General features: G+C 38.0%; 1 protein-coding gene across 2 annotated transcripts in view; it reads left to right on the top strand.

The window, feature by feature from the left end:
• sky (GTPase-activating protein skywalker) overlaps nt 1-16,705 on the top strand; it is a 392,630-nt gene that overhangs the window by 276,810 nt on the left and 99,115 nt on the right. Inside the window, exons 8-9 of one of the 2 annotated variants that reach the window (XM_067151606.2) lie at nt 7,665-7,693; nt 9,528-9,615. The exons of the other annotated variant lie outside the window; for it this stretch is intronic. Coding sequence (XP_067007707.2) covers nt 7,665-7,693; nt 9,528-9,615 — 117 coding nt within the window. The remainder of the gene's footprint in view (nt 1-7,664; nt 7,694-9,527; nt 9,616-16,705) is intronic. 2 annotated transcript variants of the gene reach the window in all.

Raw genomic sequence — 16,705 nt, 5'->3', positions numbered from 1 at the left:
ATTGTAACATTTACATATCAGAAATATGCAGAGTGGTTTAATCTTAGTTAATAATCACAGGGGGCAGGGAAAATATTCCATAGCCAAATGAGGTTCTATAGGCATCAAACAGAAAGTTGTCTGGTTGAAACACCGGGTTCGGTACGGTGAACTGGTCAGCGTGGACAGAGACTCAATGGGTGTCATTGAGTAAACAGTGCATTTGAATGGCAACAATGATGGCAGTTATTTGTAGGTAATGTATTACTGGGAATATGTTGCAGGTTGAATCCTTCGCTTTTTCTTAGTTGACTGGTTGTAGCTTGGAATGATGTGTGAAAACATCGGTGTGAGATGTCGGTGAGACTTAAATTGATATTATTTCATGAATGAATGTATGGAGGACCTTGGGACGAAGTTGCAGTATTTTGTTGCTGGTCTGGTGAAATAGAATGGAGTTGCTTATGCTGTGAACTGCAGTGGAGAGATTAGAATGTATACAGTAACTATAGAATCAGAGCGATGTAGCTGGGACGAGGCATCTCTTCATTTTGTCTGCAAAGAGGAGCCGTAGTGGCACGCCATATTCGTGCCGATGTGCGCTGGAATTCTAGCGTGTTGTTGGAGTTGTGTTGTAGGAAGTGGAAGTTATCTGTAATCGAGATGTTAATAGTATTAGTTGGTGTGTAAGAAAAGATCATGGTAAGTAATGAAGAGTAAATGTTATGTTACATACCTGATGTGTCGTTGAGAGGCAATATGTTGATGTATGTTGGTTGACTATGAAGGAGGCACAGTCGGTAATACACACGTGGTTGGCAATGGCGGCGGGAGGGGGTGGGGAGCTTTAGAAGGGAGGAGCATGGGCGGAGTTCATGCGCAGAGGTGAGTTGTCGGAATGGAGGAAGGTAGAGTGGAGGGGTGAGCTTGTTATGTGTTGGGAGTGCTGGTTGATAAAGTGTTGGTTTGTAAAAAGGGAGGGGGTGGGGGGATGTACGGACTCGAAAAATTACGTGGATAGTATTGATGTCTTTTTATTAATGCGGTTGAATGTTATTCGCTTGTGTTGGGTGTTGTAGCGTTTTTGTTGGTCAAGTGGATTTTATTTCTCGTGTTGTATCGATGGGGTACAACACAAGCGAATAACATTCAACCGCATTAATAAAAAGACATCAATACTATCCACGTAATTTTTTCGAGTCCGTACATCCCCCCCACCCCCTCCCTCTTTTTTCAAACCAACACTTTATCAACCAGCACTCCCAACACATAACAAGCTCACCCCTCCACTCTACCTTCCTCCATTCCGACAACTCACCTCTGCGCATGAACTCCGCCCATGCTCCTCCCTCCTAAAGCTCCCCACCCCCTCCCGCCGCCATTGCCAACCACGTGTGTATTACAGACTGTGCCTCCTTCATAGTCAACCAACATACATCAACATATTGCCTCTCAACGACACATCAGGTATGTAACATAACATTTACTCTTCATTACTTACCATGATCTTTTCTTACACACCAACTAATACTATTAACATCTCGATTACAGATAACTTCCACTTCCTACAACACAACTCCAACAACACGCTAGAATTCCAGCGCACATCGGCACGAATATGGCGTGCCACTACGGCTCCTCTTCGCAGACAAAATGAAGAGATGCCTCGTCCCAGCTACATCGCTCTGACTCTATAGTTACCGTATACATTCTAATCTCTCCACTGCAGTTCACAGCATAAGCAACTCCATTCTATTTCACCAGACCAGCAACAAAATACTGCAACTTCGTCCCGAGTTCCTCCATACATTCATTCATGAAATAATATCAATTTAAGTCTCACCGACATCTCACACCGATGTTTTCACACATCATTCCAAGCTACAAGCAGTCAACTAAGAAAAAGCGAGGGATTCAACCTGCAACATATTCCCAGTAATACATTACCTACAAATAACTGCCATCATTGTTGCCATTCAAATGCACTGTTTACTCAATGACACCCATTGAGTCTCTGTCCACGCTGACCAGTTCACCGTACCGAACCCGGTGTTTCAACCAGACAACTTTCTGTTTGATGCCTATAGAACCTCATTTGGCTATGGAATATTTTCCCTGCCCCCTGTGATTATTAACTAAGATTAAACCACTCTGCATATTTCTGATATGTAAATGTTACAATCATCTTCCAACGACTAAAGCAACGGGACACACTTGGTAAAATACTTTTTTATATCCTTGCTCACCAAGCTGCTCTCTTGTAAATATGTATATAAACTGTAAATTCTCAACTGTTCAATTGGATAATGTAAATTTACTGTATAGTTACCAACCATTGCCAGTAAGTTTTGTTAAAAACATTGACGCCGAGCACTATACCCTTTCCCCCCAACTGTTATACTGTAAATAATTTTATAAACTTTATAATTTCCTATGAGTGCATCAATTATTCTTCAGAGCACCACTGCTGAACTCTGCTATAATTACCCAGTAATTTTAAGCATTGGTGCCGACTTCTTATTCTATAAACTTATATTGTTTAACCATCACCATTGTACAAGAGTTTCTCGTACTTTATTTTCCCATTGTAATGTGTATTAATTTGTGCATGTTAAATACTAATGAGGTACCTGATTTTTTCCTTGAGGAGGTAATTTGACTGATGATGCCCTCAATGAAGGCTGAAACATGTCTCAAGCGGAATTAATAATAAATTCCTAAATGTTAAAATTTATATGTATTGAATAGGTGACAAAATAAACCATTTAGCATCCTACATTCAGTATCTTCAATACGGACAACAATGATTTTTATCACTTGATAGAAAGACTCGAAACATCATTGAACAGACACTTACAGGAACAGTATCCAAAGTGAAATACATGGGCGAAATACCAGAGCCCTTTGAAATAAAAACTGGAGTCCAACAGGGGGATTGACTATCCCCTATCCTTTCAATATTGTCCTAGAAAAGATCATTAGAGAATGGGAACCTCATGTAAAGGGCATCCATCTAGGTATCAAAAAATAAAACCAAATTATAGTCAAGTGTCTCGCTTTCGTGGACGACATTGACATTATTACAGACAACAGAACTGAAGCGATACACGCAGTGGAGAAACTACATGAAATTGCACGTAAAACTGGACTACAAATCTCTTATGAGTAAACCTAGTATATGGAAAGACAGCCAGAAAATAAATCCCCTCTAATCATACAATACGGTAATATCGCACAAGTAAGTCATTTTAAATACCTTGGTGAAACTATACAGTCTTCGGGACTAAACCAGATCGCCAGTGAACAAAGAATCACCAAGCTACAGAAGGCCTACAAACAACGTGGGCTCACTACAACAAGAAAAGTATTTCGATAGATGCAAAATTACGGCACTGTAAAACAGTAATTCTTTCAGAAGCAACCTATACAGCCAAAACTGGTGATTATGGTCTTCTAAAATTAAAGACATAGAAAAACTGGAACAAAAAATTCTTCAGAAGATTTATGGGGCAATCAAGATAAATGGCATCTGGATGAAGAGACCGCAGAACGATCTCTATGAAATAATAAACACCATTACGGATGAAATCAAAAATGCCAAGCAAAATTTTGCACATATTTACAGAATGGACAACTCCAGAATGGCAAAGAAACTACTCAACATCGTAACAAAGAGTAAATGCAGTACGGAATGACTAAAAGAGGTTCAGAGCGACCTACAACAGATCAACATAGCGAATCTCGAGGACCACACCGAGTGCTGAAATAAAATCACAAATGTAAAATTTGCGTCAAGAACATCACAACAACGTGGGAAAAGGTGGACAGAGGAGCGGAAGAGGAAGCATTCAGAGAGGATGACGGGAGTTTGGGAAGAAAAGAGGAAAAAGCCTGAAGACAACATTATGTATTCTTCAGTCGCTCTCCTTAAGGGGAACAATCGTGTAAATAAATAATAATAATTTTATTGATAATTTTATTGACCACATTGGACCACTTGAGTCGTTCTACATTCACTTTCTCTTTGAAAGTTGTACTATTTGGTTCTTGTGATTTTCCCAGTACTTTTTAATTCATTCTGTTTGTAAATTTCTCATCATAAGTGGTGTTTCATGCTGCTCTGTATTGAAATGCAATTACAAATAGAGATGCAAAAAGCTAAAATTGTTCCACCTGTTACTATTTAAGGATTACATAAATTCAGGACTAGTTTCAATCTCATCGAGTATAGTATATATAATTATTTTTGGCTGAAGGTGGTCATATGAGATCAAAACTAGTCCTGAATTGATGTAATCCTTACATAATAAAAGGTATTGAATAGGTGGAACAATTTTAGCTTTTTGCTTCTCTATTTGTAATTTTCTCAATTGGTGTGAAATCGCTATAGCCTTTCTATGTCATTTCTGCTGAAAATTTGATTCTTAAGAAATATGTTGATTTTATTTTTGTTCTTTGCATCTGCTATCTCAAGTCCAACTGCTTTGAGATCTTGCTGAATTTCGTGGATCCATTGCCCTCCTGTCTTCTTTCCAAGATTTCTCAACACAAGTTGTTGTAAAAGCTGATTTTCTGGCAGTAGCAAGACTTTTTAAAGAAATAAGGTATTCTTTTTTTCTTCATTGTGCTGGTGACTGTATCAGTCTCTTGATAGACATTTTGCTTGGGAAGGATTCTCCAGGTTCTTTCGACCTCTTATTTTCTATTTATGCAAGTTCTGATGATTATTATTCTTTCACTTTTGAGGAGCTGGTCAGTTCTTTCTTTTTTAATTCGGAACAGGGTGTAAGTGTAAATAGCTTCTGGGAGAGTTACATTTTTATAGTGTTGGATCTTAGTGTCTGTTGACTGGTATTTCTTATTATACATTGATCCGGTGATAAATTGAGAGTTTTTCATTTTGTTAGTTCTGTTTATACATGTTACTTTCTCATTTAAATTGTGTGTGATGATTTCTCCAAGATATTTAAATTGTATAACTATGTTAATGCTTTTATTATTTATGAAGACTTTATTTATGCTCAGGGATTTCATGGGCATGACCTCAGTTTTCTCAAAGGATGTTTGTAATCCTATTTTTAGGGCAATTTTTTTTTTTTTGAGACTGATGATCTAGTCATGAACTTCTTCCAAGACAAGGGCTAAGATAGCTAAATTGTCTGCAAATCCCAAGCAGTTTGTTGTTATTGAGGGTTTTGCTCCAGAGTTGATTTAGGTGGCTTTACCTTTTGCCAGAGTTTCATGGTGTAATAGAGAGCCATATTGAAAAGTAGTGGAGATAATCAGTCAGCTTGTTTGAGGCCAGTTTTTATTGTAAAAGCTTTTGACACTTCTCCCCTTGGAATTTGTGTCAGTTAAAGTTAGTTTGATTTCTATTAATTTGGGATGAAAACATATGATCTGAGGGTTCTTAAAAGTGGGGTTTCCTTTTGAAAGCACGTTGATTTTGAGAGAAGGTCGTGGTTTCTGCAAATTTCAGTCAATATTTGACCATTTTTGTTTATTTTTTTATGTACTGGCCATTTTCCAGTGATATCTCGGTACCTTTATTCTTGTCCCGGTTGTGCATTAAAATTGCCAAGGAGAATTTTAATGTTCGTTGGAGACATATTGATTCATGTTTGATCCAGGAGATCCCAGAATTTTTCTGTTTATCCTCTGCCCTTTAGTGTGTTATTTTTCTTTTTTGATTGGTGGGAGAGTGTGCATTAATAATTGTGTAGGTCTGTCCGGCTCCATGGTTAAATGGTTAGCGTGCTGGCCTTTGGTCACAAGGGTCCCGGGTTCGATTCCTGGCAGGGTCGGGAATTTTAACCATAATTGGTTAATTTCTCTGGCATGGGGGCTGGGTGTATGTGTCGTCTTCATTATAATTTCATCCTCATCACGATGCGCAGGTCATCTACAGGTGTCAAATCGAAAGACCTGCATCTGGCGAGCCGAACTTGTCCTCGGACACTCCTGGCACCAAAAGCCATACGCCATTTCATTTTGTGTAGGTCTTATTTGCAGATTTCAGAGTTAGGGTTGCAAGTCTGGAGGATTGAGATTTAAATTTTATAATTGAGCCAATGATTTTGAGATTTATTAGAAATCCATTACCGAATTGTGGGTAATTTTTCATGACTCGTTTTCTTGGAATTCCTTTATAAAGTCTGTATCCTTGTGATTCCATAGGGTCTTGATCATTGTTCCTAATTTCTTGTTAGAATATTGTGTTTGTTCATGATGTCAGTAATGATGTTTAATTTTCCAGTTTGACCCAGGGAGTTAACATTGTGTTGAGAGAAATGAGATTTGTTCAGATTTAATTTTTGTTGTTTTTTTGCATGTGTTGGCTGCGCTGGGTTTTCAGACGCTCCAATCAGTCATCCGAATGCTGTCTTCTCTGCAATTTGTTGAATTCTTCAAAAGACTTTACATGGTTGGCTGTCTAAGGTGTCACCTTGAGAAGAGGTTATACCCTCGAATTACAATTCTGCATGCTATTCAGAAAGGTGAATTAGACTAGACTGCTCCTGACATGGAATGAAGACCCTGCATGATGGATTTCAGTCTCATTTCTTCCCCCGTGGGAACCATCATCCCACCAAAGAGAGCTTATCTGCCCGAAGCTGGGGGTGATAGAATAACACCCACGGTATCCCCTGCCTGTCGTAAGAGGCCCCAAGAGCTCTTAACGTGGGTTGGTGACCACGGGGCTCTCAGCTGAGTCCTTACATTGCTTCCACTTACTTGTACCAGGTTCCTCACTTTCATCTATCCTATCCAACCTCCCTTGGTCAGCTGTTCTTTTCTGACCCCAACGGTATTAGAGCATTCGAGGCCTAAGGAGTCTTTCATTTTCACGCCTTTGTGGCCTTTGTCTGTCTTTGGCCAATACCTTCCTTTTTCAAAGTGTCGGATCTTTTCAGTTTTTTCTTTCTGATTAGTGTTATGTAGAGGATGGTTGCCTAGTTGTATTAACTCTTAAAACAATAATCACCACCTTTGGGGAGCTGAGTTAGTTACTGCAGCCCGATATTCGGCGTGGAGATACTGGCTGTCATATGGTATCAATTTGGAATCTTGAACAGACTCTGATATGTGATGAGGACGTTAACATGAGTTGCTATTACCATAATTTAGAACTGCACGTATCTTAAATAGTGTAATAGTTTTAATTTAGTGTATTGCTATCTTGATATATTTATGTTCATGATGCATTTAGCAGCTGAAGATTATCCCAACAGAGGACCAAAACTAGTCCTGCACTCATGATGTACTTTTAAGTGTAAATACATATAATTAACACTATACAAGTATTGCTTAAGTGGGGAACCCCAAACCTACAATTGTAAACTGTTGAACTATTGATACGGAAATGAAATTGATAATATAAAACTGTGAGCACTCATTAGAAATGTTGACTATCTACACCGGTCAAAATGGATGTACAACAAGGGCTTAGTGAGGGGGAAAGAGGCGTGATTATTGGTGCCCACCAATTCAGTCATTCCATCTATGAGATTTCTGGGAAGTTTCAAATTCCATCTTCGACAGTGAGTGATGTAGTGATGAAATAGAAATGCTAGATAGTTTATAAGATCCCCACTTCAATCGGAGAAGCAAAAACAACAGATAGGACTGTCAATCCTGTCGATGCATTCATTGTATAGTGAAGTCAAACCCCCAAGCTTTGTTAGAAACAGTGTTCACAGACTTTCACACCGAGCAAGTGGCTGTGCAGTTTGGGTCAGGTAGCTATCAGCTTGCATTCAGGAGATAGTGGGTGTGAACCCCACTGTCGGCATTTCTGAAGATGGTTTTCCGTGGTTTCCCATTTTCAGACCAGGCAAACACTGGGGCTGTTCCTTAATTAAGGCCACAGCTGCTTCTTTCCCACTCCTAGCCCTTTCCTATCCCATTGTCACTATAAGACCTATCTGTATCGGTGCATTGTAAAGCAAATTGTAAAATAATTTAAAAAAACAAACTTCATCTGCATCTGGAACTGATACCGTTCATTGGGAGGTGTTTGCATTTAAACCAATGATCATGAAATTGAATGCTCACCACTGGTTACAGTGGTGCAAAACACATTACCTGTGGACTCTAGAACAGTGAAAGTGTTTCATGTGGAGTGCCAAGTGGCAGTTTGATAGACATGTGTGGACTTTGGTAAATAATGCTCATCTGGCATTCACAGAGTGTGATATTCCCACTCTGAAATTTGACAGGGGATGGGTTATGGTATGGACCTGTTTTTCATGATTTGGTCGTGGTTTCAGTTCCTTGAACCATGAATTCCGAAGCCTGTCAGGCAAAATGCTATGCTATCCACTCTGTATCAACAATTTGAAACTGGCTCTTCATTTTCAGCACAACATGATGTGAAAACTATGACCGAGTGGTTTATAGAAATGGGAATGAAATTAAATGAAATGACTGGCCCAGAGCCCTGATATAAAACCAGTTGAGCATCTCTAGAATGAGTACAGCATCGATTGACAGCCAGATCAGACTGCCCCAAAATGGCTGCAGAATTATTCGCCATGTTGCAGGAGGAATGGAAGAAAATACCTGCAGTTATCTACCAAAATATACTAGGAAGTTTTCTTGGCAGGGTAGAGGCTGTGACAGCGGCAAAGGTCGGATCTACGTTATGTTGTCACTATTGCAGCTCCAGTTAAGCTAGTACCTACAGGTGTTCGGTCATTGATAGAAATATAGTGTATTATCCATATTCTTTTATGTTCCCCGAAAAAAAATACTGAATTCCTTTACATACCTTCAAATAGTATAGCACTTAAATTACACCTAATTTTGCATAGACCTGAACAAATTTGGGGCAAACCATTGTTTGTCATTTTAGAATAAAAAATATGTATGAATGAGTATTCTCTTTATACATAAACAATTTTGTGTGTTCATGGATGTGTACACTTGGTCACAAAATTTGATCAGTAGTAAAAGTCATGAGGGGTGCACATGGTGAAAGTTGCTTTATTTTATTAAAAATTACCATCCCAATGCAAAGGAGAATTCTTAATTAATCAGTTTTCATGCCCAAATATGTATAGTTACAACAATTTTCATCAGTTCTAATTGTCACATATTCAAGTTCACCTCAATGCAGAAAAAATATGATCTTTCCTGTAAAAATAGAACCATGATTTGGAAGCTATGAAAATTTCAAAAACTTAGGTAATTATTTAGTCAACAGAAAAAGCAGAGATGACTTTTTTCTAGAACACATAGGATGTTAATTGAAAGTACAAGGATGTATTTTGTGTAGATTCTAATAAAATGACCAGTATATATAATTACACCCTGTGACTGTAAGATTTCTTAAAATAGCATATAGATTATTATACAAGCTAATTTGGATTGAGCACTTCTGTTTGTAGAAAGTAACAAATTGTTTGATTAAAAAATGCTTGTATTCTTTTCAGATTAATTTTGATAGATTGTTATTGATGTTATTTGTCATCACTCGTGACTGTTTGGGTTATGGGGAGTATGATATATTGTAATTATAATGGCTCTATATTGTTTTCTGCTGCGAAGGGATCTCGTTCTCCTGGTGCTCGAGTTCCTTCAATGGGTGCATACCCCATTTATAGCATCAGGTCTCAGGTGGTAGACCAGGACCAAGTAAGTTCTGTTGGGTTTCTGCTAAGTGTTACACTAAGTTGATGCCAAAGTGAAATATGCAGTAACTTTTGTCATTGTTGAACACTGGCTAGTATAATTTAGGCTATATAGTTTAACTAACTTTCTGTAAGCTGTTTTAAACTGCAGTGTTTTGAATGCAGCACCTGTAGATAATTCAACCAAACTTTTTGCTTTTTGTTTTTTCCTTTGAATTATTGATGTGTAGGACTTGAAACTCACAGGCTGTTTTGACAGTCTTGAAAACTTTTGGAATATTATGCTTTATTATATTGCTTTGAAATCCTATTGAAAATTTAACTGCTTCCTGCATTATAATAATATTTATACTGATGAGAGATGCAGATAGTGAAAGTGAGTTTGTTTTAGCTTCATCAGACCCTATTAGCCAGCACTTTTCAGGGTTGCTATAGGGTCTTCACAGCTACCGTACCAATTGACATTGTAGTTCAATCATGCACTGTCACAGTCACATACTCAGTGGTGTGCACTAAACTCTATCTACTTCAGCACTGCTGGGGTGAAGAATTTTGCATATAAACTTTCATATTATTCCTTAGAATGCACGTAATCAAATTTTTTAAAAATTGGAAACAGCCAAGTCAAGCTAAGTGCAGCTCTTTCGGCAATCCGCTTGCTCTACAGTAGTTCAGCTCTCATCAGTGAGCTAGATTTCTGTGCAGGCACGAAAGAGAGCTACCCTAGCGGAATTCAACTTGCTGAGTTGACATGTGCACTTGAAGCCACCTTGTCCTGGTGCAGCGAGGTGGAGGGCTTTCCTGGAGATTGACAGAGTCTTATGACGACAGACCATCTAGATAGGGTAGGGTTGTGCCACAAATTAGTTGTGATAGTTAACACTAGAAGCATTTAGCGCCACACAAGAGAGGCTAGAAGAAAAAAAAAAAATGTTAACAGTATAGCCACTTGCTCATCGTCGTACTACTAAAAATAGAGCCAACATATGACATTTATGAAATCAATTGTAATATATATATTTACTTTATTTTTTTTTATTTCAGCATATGTAAATTTATTGTGATCTGTTCATTGATGGCACGTGTAGAGGATGTTTATCAATACGCTCCCAGCATAAACATGAAGCGAAGCACAAGAACATTATTTATTTGTTGCTGTGTATTCGTGGGTTTGCCTGTAATAATGGTAGGGATTGTGAATTTTTGTAGTGTTGTTGTTGAATTATTGGTGAAGTTTTTATGATTTGTGTGGCATTTTTCATGAATCGTGAGGAATATTTTCCCGTCTGTCATCGCTGTACCTAATACATAGTATGTGGGTAAAACTGTAAAACTTAAGCTGTGGTCAATTACCTGCTAAGATTTACTCAAATCAGTTTAGGTTAAAAAGAACAAAACGTCCCAGTACATTTCTGTGAAAATCATAACTGTACGATTACAAAGTGTCAGCGGATGAAACTATTAAGTACATTGTTTAAAATCTGTGGTAGTTTCTGTTATGATGGTGCCGTGAACATCAATTTGAGAATGGTAATGTGGGGGGCTGGGACTGCTTAATTTTTTGTAGCTGGGGTAATGAATGTGTTCACCGCACGCCACTGCACATGCTTTCTGTCACTATCCCTCTCCTGTGATGTGGATGAGTTGCTGGACGTACAGGAGAACTACTCTGAAATTCCGATGATAAAGAAATTAGAAAACATTCTATAAAATATAAGATGACTATTTTTAAAGTTCAACATTGAGTCCATTACTTTTTGTGTGGAAAAGCCTGTGGGTTGTTGTTGGGTTTTTTTTTTTTGCTTGATCCATTTTATTCTTTGATAATATATTGCTCTTTATTTCATGCAGTATAATGTTTTGAACTGATCTCCATTATTCAGTTAATGTAAACTTGCCTTGCCCATTGAGTCATCAATAATGAGTATAACGGACTTACGTAAAGAACCTAGTAAGTTCTGTGCAGTTCTGTTTGAAGATCTTGGATAGAGTTCGGTAGCCTTATTAGGACAGTTGAGTTACCTGGTCAACTAAATTGATGCTATTGGTGATGAAACTTGTCATACCAACCACATGGTATTTGGTTCTTCCTCAAGAAAGGAAGCCGTCAAATCATTAGGCCAAAAACTCACAAAACTTGTAGTAGTGCCGTGCAGTATGGTTTACATAGGATATAGTATAGGTCTGCACTGGCCAAAACTCTTTGGACTTGCTTGACTGGGCCTAAACACAGATAAACCTCAACCTGAGATTTGTTTTATTTACTTGTTTAAGTAGAGCAATTGAGGAAACAAATATTGAATCCTTAAAACCTAACGCTGACCACTCAGTCATATATATAATTAATTATTTTGTCAGTTTCAATTGTCACATATTCACATTCACCTCAGTGCCAAACATCATCAAGCTCTTCTGGGATGCCAGATCTTGGATGATATGACTTTTGCACATCCACCATAGGAACAACAACAACAAAAGATTATCTGAAATGGAGTAATTCATGGTATAACTACATTTAAAACTCATTATGATGCTACAACCATTAAATATTTAAAAAAGAAAAGTTTCTTTTTCTTTTTCCAAGAGCTATTAGGTGTCCAAGAGTCATATATATAGCCTAATATCTCTCTCTCTCTCTCTTTCTCTCTCTCTCTCTTTCTCTCTTTCTCTCTTTCTCTCTCTCTCTCTCTCTCTCTCTCTCTCTCTCTCTCTCTCTCTCTCTCTCTCTCGACACTTGTTTATTCCTTTCCTAACCAGCTCCAATTGAAATACGCCGAAACTTCCTGAAAGAATTGCTCATCGTGCCTCAAATAAAATCTATCAGCCCACCCATCAATCCATTAGACTTCCTCTCAGCATAGAACTTTCAGAAAACTGGCACGTATCTTGTATTTTTAAAAATTCAGCTACTGAAACAATTAATCTGTACTACTTTGAGGAGGAATGGTTAAGACTCTATAGAGATGGCTCTCAAATGGCAGGAGCAGGAGTTTAGTGCAAGCTTTCCAGTCACTATGCCCTTGTGGGTGCAAACAAAATGAACTTTGGTGGTGAAATAGAACCTACTTCACTTGCCCTCATCAGCTTCTCCAGACATAAGGCTTTTCAGAAAGCTGTCCTGTTGGTCGACTCTAAAGCAGCAATACAAGCAGTGTCCTCAAACAATGAAGATACACACCATAAGAAAGACTCTTGGAAAAAGTGTTGCATTCCAGTGGATTCTCTCCCAGATTGGACTGGCAGAAAATTAAATAGCAGATTTGTTGGCCAAGAAAGGCATCAACGTACATCAAATACATTCATTGAAAAACCTCTTCATTCAAAAGGCAGCTATTGCCAAAACAGTCTGACCAAAAAAGTGAAAGAATATCTGTGAAAAGTGGGGGGGGAAGAAACAAAGGAAGTAGCAAATTTAGACTCAAGACATGCCACGACTGCCTTGCTGTGCATTTAAGAATAACTGGCATATGTCAGTCCATTGAGTGCCCACTGTACTAGGTTCCAGATTCTATAATGCATGAGGAACATAACGCAACTGCTCAGAACTTGACAACAATCAACAAAATCCCCTTGCTTTGCCACTATATTTTGTCATTTCTGGTTTAATTCTACTTCACATTGCTGCTTTCGCATGCACATGTGTGTGTTTTTCTGTACTCTGAGTTTTAACTAGAAAGATTTGCTCATTCATTTTTCGTTATAAAAATTCCCTTCATCTGGAACTTCCTAGTATCTCTGCATTTTCATCTTCTAACTTTTTCTAATTATTTCCAATTCCTTTGGATCCCATTATTCAGTCCACCAAGTTGTTTACAAAATGAGTAATTGGCCTGTGTAAGCTTTGAAACTTATGAAAAGAAAATACATCAGCTCTTAACGGAAAGGAAAATTTGAAAATTAAACATAGGAAGTCAAAAGAAAGAAAAACTATTGCTAATTTTACAGCAACACTTGTGTATACAGTAATACTTATATTATTTCTTTTGTGCCAGGGATAAAGAGTGTAAGTCAAAAGTAGCTGCAGTTCAGGACATAAGTTTGAATTTTATAAAAACAGGGACAGGATCAGTTGTAAAGGGTTTCAGTTGTATAGGCCTACATCAACATATTTCAGAAAATTGTATTTTAATTTTTTAGTAATTTTCTTCCGCTAATTGCTGAAAACTAAATCGGTGACTTTTACTACGAGGACCCGATATAACATGACTTATACTCGTACTCCCTGGCATGAAAGATTGTTGTTCTCTGCGTAATTTCCTAGAAATATATTTTTGTTCAAACTACAAGTGATTGTACCCAAAAAGACAAAGATTCTTGGAGTCTGTGCCAGGGTCACAATATTATGGAAGAGATTCAATGTGCACTTAACAACATCTGAGCGAATCTGCTTAGGATGGAAATTCTAAATTCCCATGGAGGGAATTAGATATTTTTCCACCAATAGAGCATATCAAAAATCAGATCAAAAATTAGATGTATGGCTTTTCAGGCGTTTGCTCTATTAACCAGCATTTCGTCTTAGGTCTGACACTAGACTCGTCAGAGTGGGATGTGTCAGACCCTACCCACTGATGTTGGGGTGTATGCAGGTGAAGTGTTGGGGAAGAAAACAGCTATAGCCAGTAAAAAATATAATTCCATTATTTGTCTGGAGATAGGATGGTATACATAATGATTCCCATAGGAAACCTGAAATATTTGTCCTGAATGAGTAAATTCATAATTCCATCCATTACTGGAAATTAAAAATTTTTCTGCTAACTCATTTTTGGTTGTCAAAAGACATAAATTTTTGCAAAAGAGACAGTCTCTCTCAAAATGCATTGGCACTGCCTGTGGCTTCAAGTAGCCTACCCAGTGGCCAAATTGGCACACTGGGGTGAAATGCTGGCAACAAAGAATGAGTAAGCAGGAAAATTTGTCATTTCCAATAACGGATGGAATTATGGAGATGCAATGTTAAAACATTTGTGAGGCTGGGTAATGTTGGTCTGTTATGTGAGGATTAAAGGCGTAGAACAACAGCAGTGTAGAACTGTCTCAAAGAGTGATGCAATGTATTAGTGGATTTTTTGTTGGAATTTAGGTACTTATTCTACAACTTTGTTTGTAATTTATTAAAAGAAAGAAAAGGTTAGAGTGAGAAAAGTGTTAAAATATTAATATGACAATGAGGAAAGTGTTCAAAACTCCTTGTAAAGCATTAGTTTTGAACATTTACTTTGTGATTTTGTCTCCAAATTGCCAGTCTTTGTAGACAGTTGGAGTTGCCGATTGCGATACTTGAAATGTGTACTCTCTTGTGGACAGTATATACTTAACTATAGAAGGTGTCTCAAAAAAAAATTTAAAAAAACCAAACCCCATGGCACAACAGCCCTGAAGGGCCATGATATGGATTGTGATATTACAGTTTAGTTAGGTATTGTCCAGTGACTAATACTATAATCAAAGCAAGATATTTCTCCTTCACCCCAAAAGGAGTGTTTCTAGTATTTATAGTTTTCTGCTGTCTTTCATTTGACCTTGGCATTTTGAGAGACAGGTACTCGCTCACCTGGTGCTACAGTCTATGCAGGACCCTGGCCTCTCCTACAGCTGTCGCCCAACCATCTCTGTCTGCTGCACACCCTCTCCAGTTCTAGATTCCCAACGCCTGCACATCCTCTCTGACATCATTCCACGATTTATTCCTAGGTCTTCCTTGCCTCCTCCTGCCTTCAGGGTGTTGCTCGAGGGCCTTCTTGGGAACCCTCTCCTTCTCCTTTCTCACCACATGCCCCAAGTAGCTCAGGCATCTCTTCTTTGCTTCTGCAACCAGGTCTGTTGCAGCATAGAGCTGGTACATGTCTTGATTTGTTCGGATGTGCCATTCACCTTCTTCACATACAGCCCCAAAGATCTTCCTCAGCACTTTTCTTTCCCACACCCAGAGCCTGTTCTTATCACTTTCCGTAAGCATCCAGGCTTCACATCCATAAAGAACTACTGGCCGTATTATGGTGAGGTACACAGTGAGCTTAAGCCTCTAAGATAGACTGGAGGACTTCAAAAGTTTGTGAAATGCATAGAAGCATCTATTGCCTGCTGCGATGTGTGCTTGGATCTCTGCACTGACTACATTGTCTTCTGTTACTATGACACTCAGGTACTTGAATTCTCCCAGTGGTGAAGCGTGAGCTAAATAAGGGGGTAGACAGATATTTTTAAAGCTATTTAATTATATTATCAATATTATATTAATGACTCTGAAACTAAGATAAGTCCTGTAACAACCTACTGTATAACCCTACGTGCACTCCTTTTATTTCTGTATCAGTTATTCATAGTGTTCTATGGAGCAAAATGCCAGTTTACTTGAGAGATGACCATCAGTACCTATCATCCAGAAATAATCTCCAAACAAGGTTATTATCTAACTCCTTGCTAAGTTTTCCTACCCATCACACTAGTAGTAACAGTGATTCATTCATCCCCACTACTACTTGAATCTGCCTGTGGAATTCCCTGCCGGCTGAATTCCTAGTACTCAGCTGTTCAAAAGAAGGTGTTGCAAACATTACTTACATATCAGAACAAAATCTATAGACCATATGTAAGATAATGCACTTTCTTCATGTAAATATTAACCTACGATCTATGCCATGAGCTTTACCAGTTAGTCTATAAGTTGCACAATTATAGTGTGTTGTAGAATTTAACATAAATTAGTGTATTGTGGTTGGGCATAATAGCAGGCTCTATAGCTTGAGCCACGCCATAGAAAACAAGCGATAATAAATAAATAAATAAATAAATAAATAAATAAATAAATAAATAGGCTGCAGGGAACTGTCAAATAACAACATACTTTTAGAATTAAAAATAACAATATAATTCATTGTTATGTAAATTTAATGAGAGGTTAATCATAGATTTTAATACAACTCACCTTAAACAATATTCTTGTAAATGAGTTCAATCCGCCCGTCCTTCGTTTCAGCAAATATGTCTATTACTCTCATCTTGAAGTCAGGCGTCTTGCTAATATGCCACAGCAGTTCCTTCTCTATAGCTAGAGTTCCCAAGTTGGACAGTCTCGGATTGGTCATAGA

This window comes from Anabrus simplex, chromosome 7, assembly GCF_040414725.1.
Source record: "Anabrus simplex isolate iqAnaSimp1 chromosome 7, ASM4041472v1, whole genome shotgun sequence".
NCBI lineage: Eukaryota > Metazoa > Arthropoda > Insecta > Orthoptera > Tettigoniidae > Anabrus > Anabrus simplex.
This window is presented reverse-complemented; position numbering and strand designations above follow the sequence as displayed.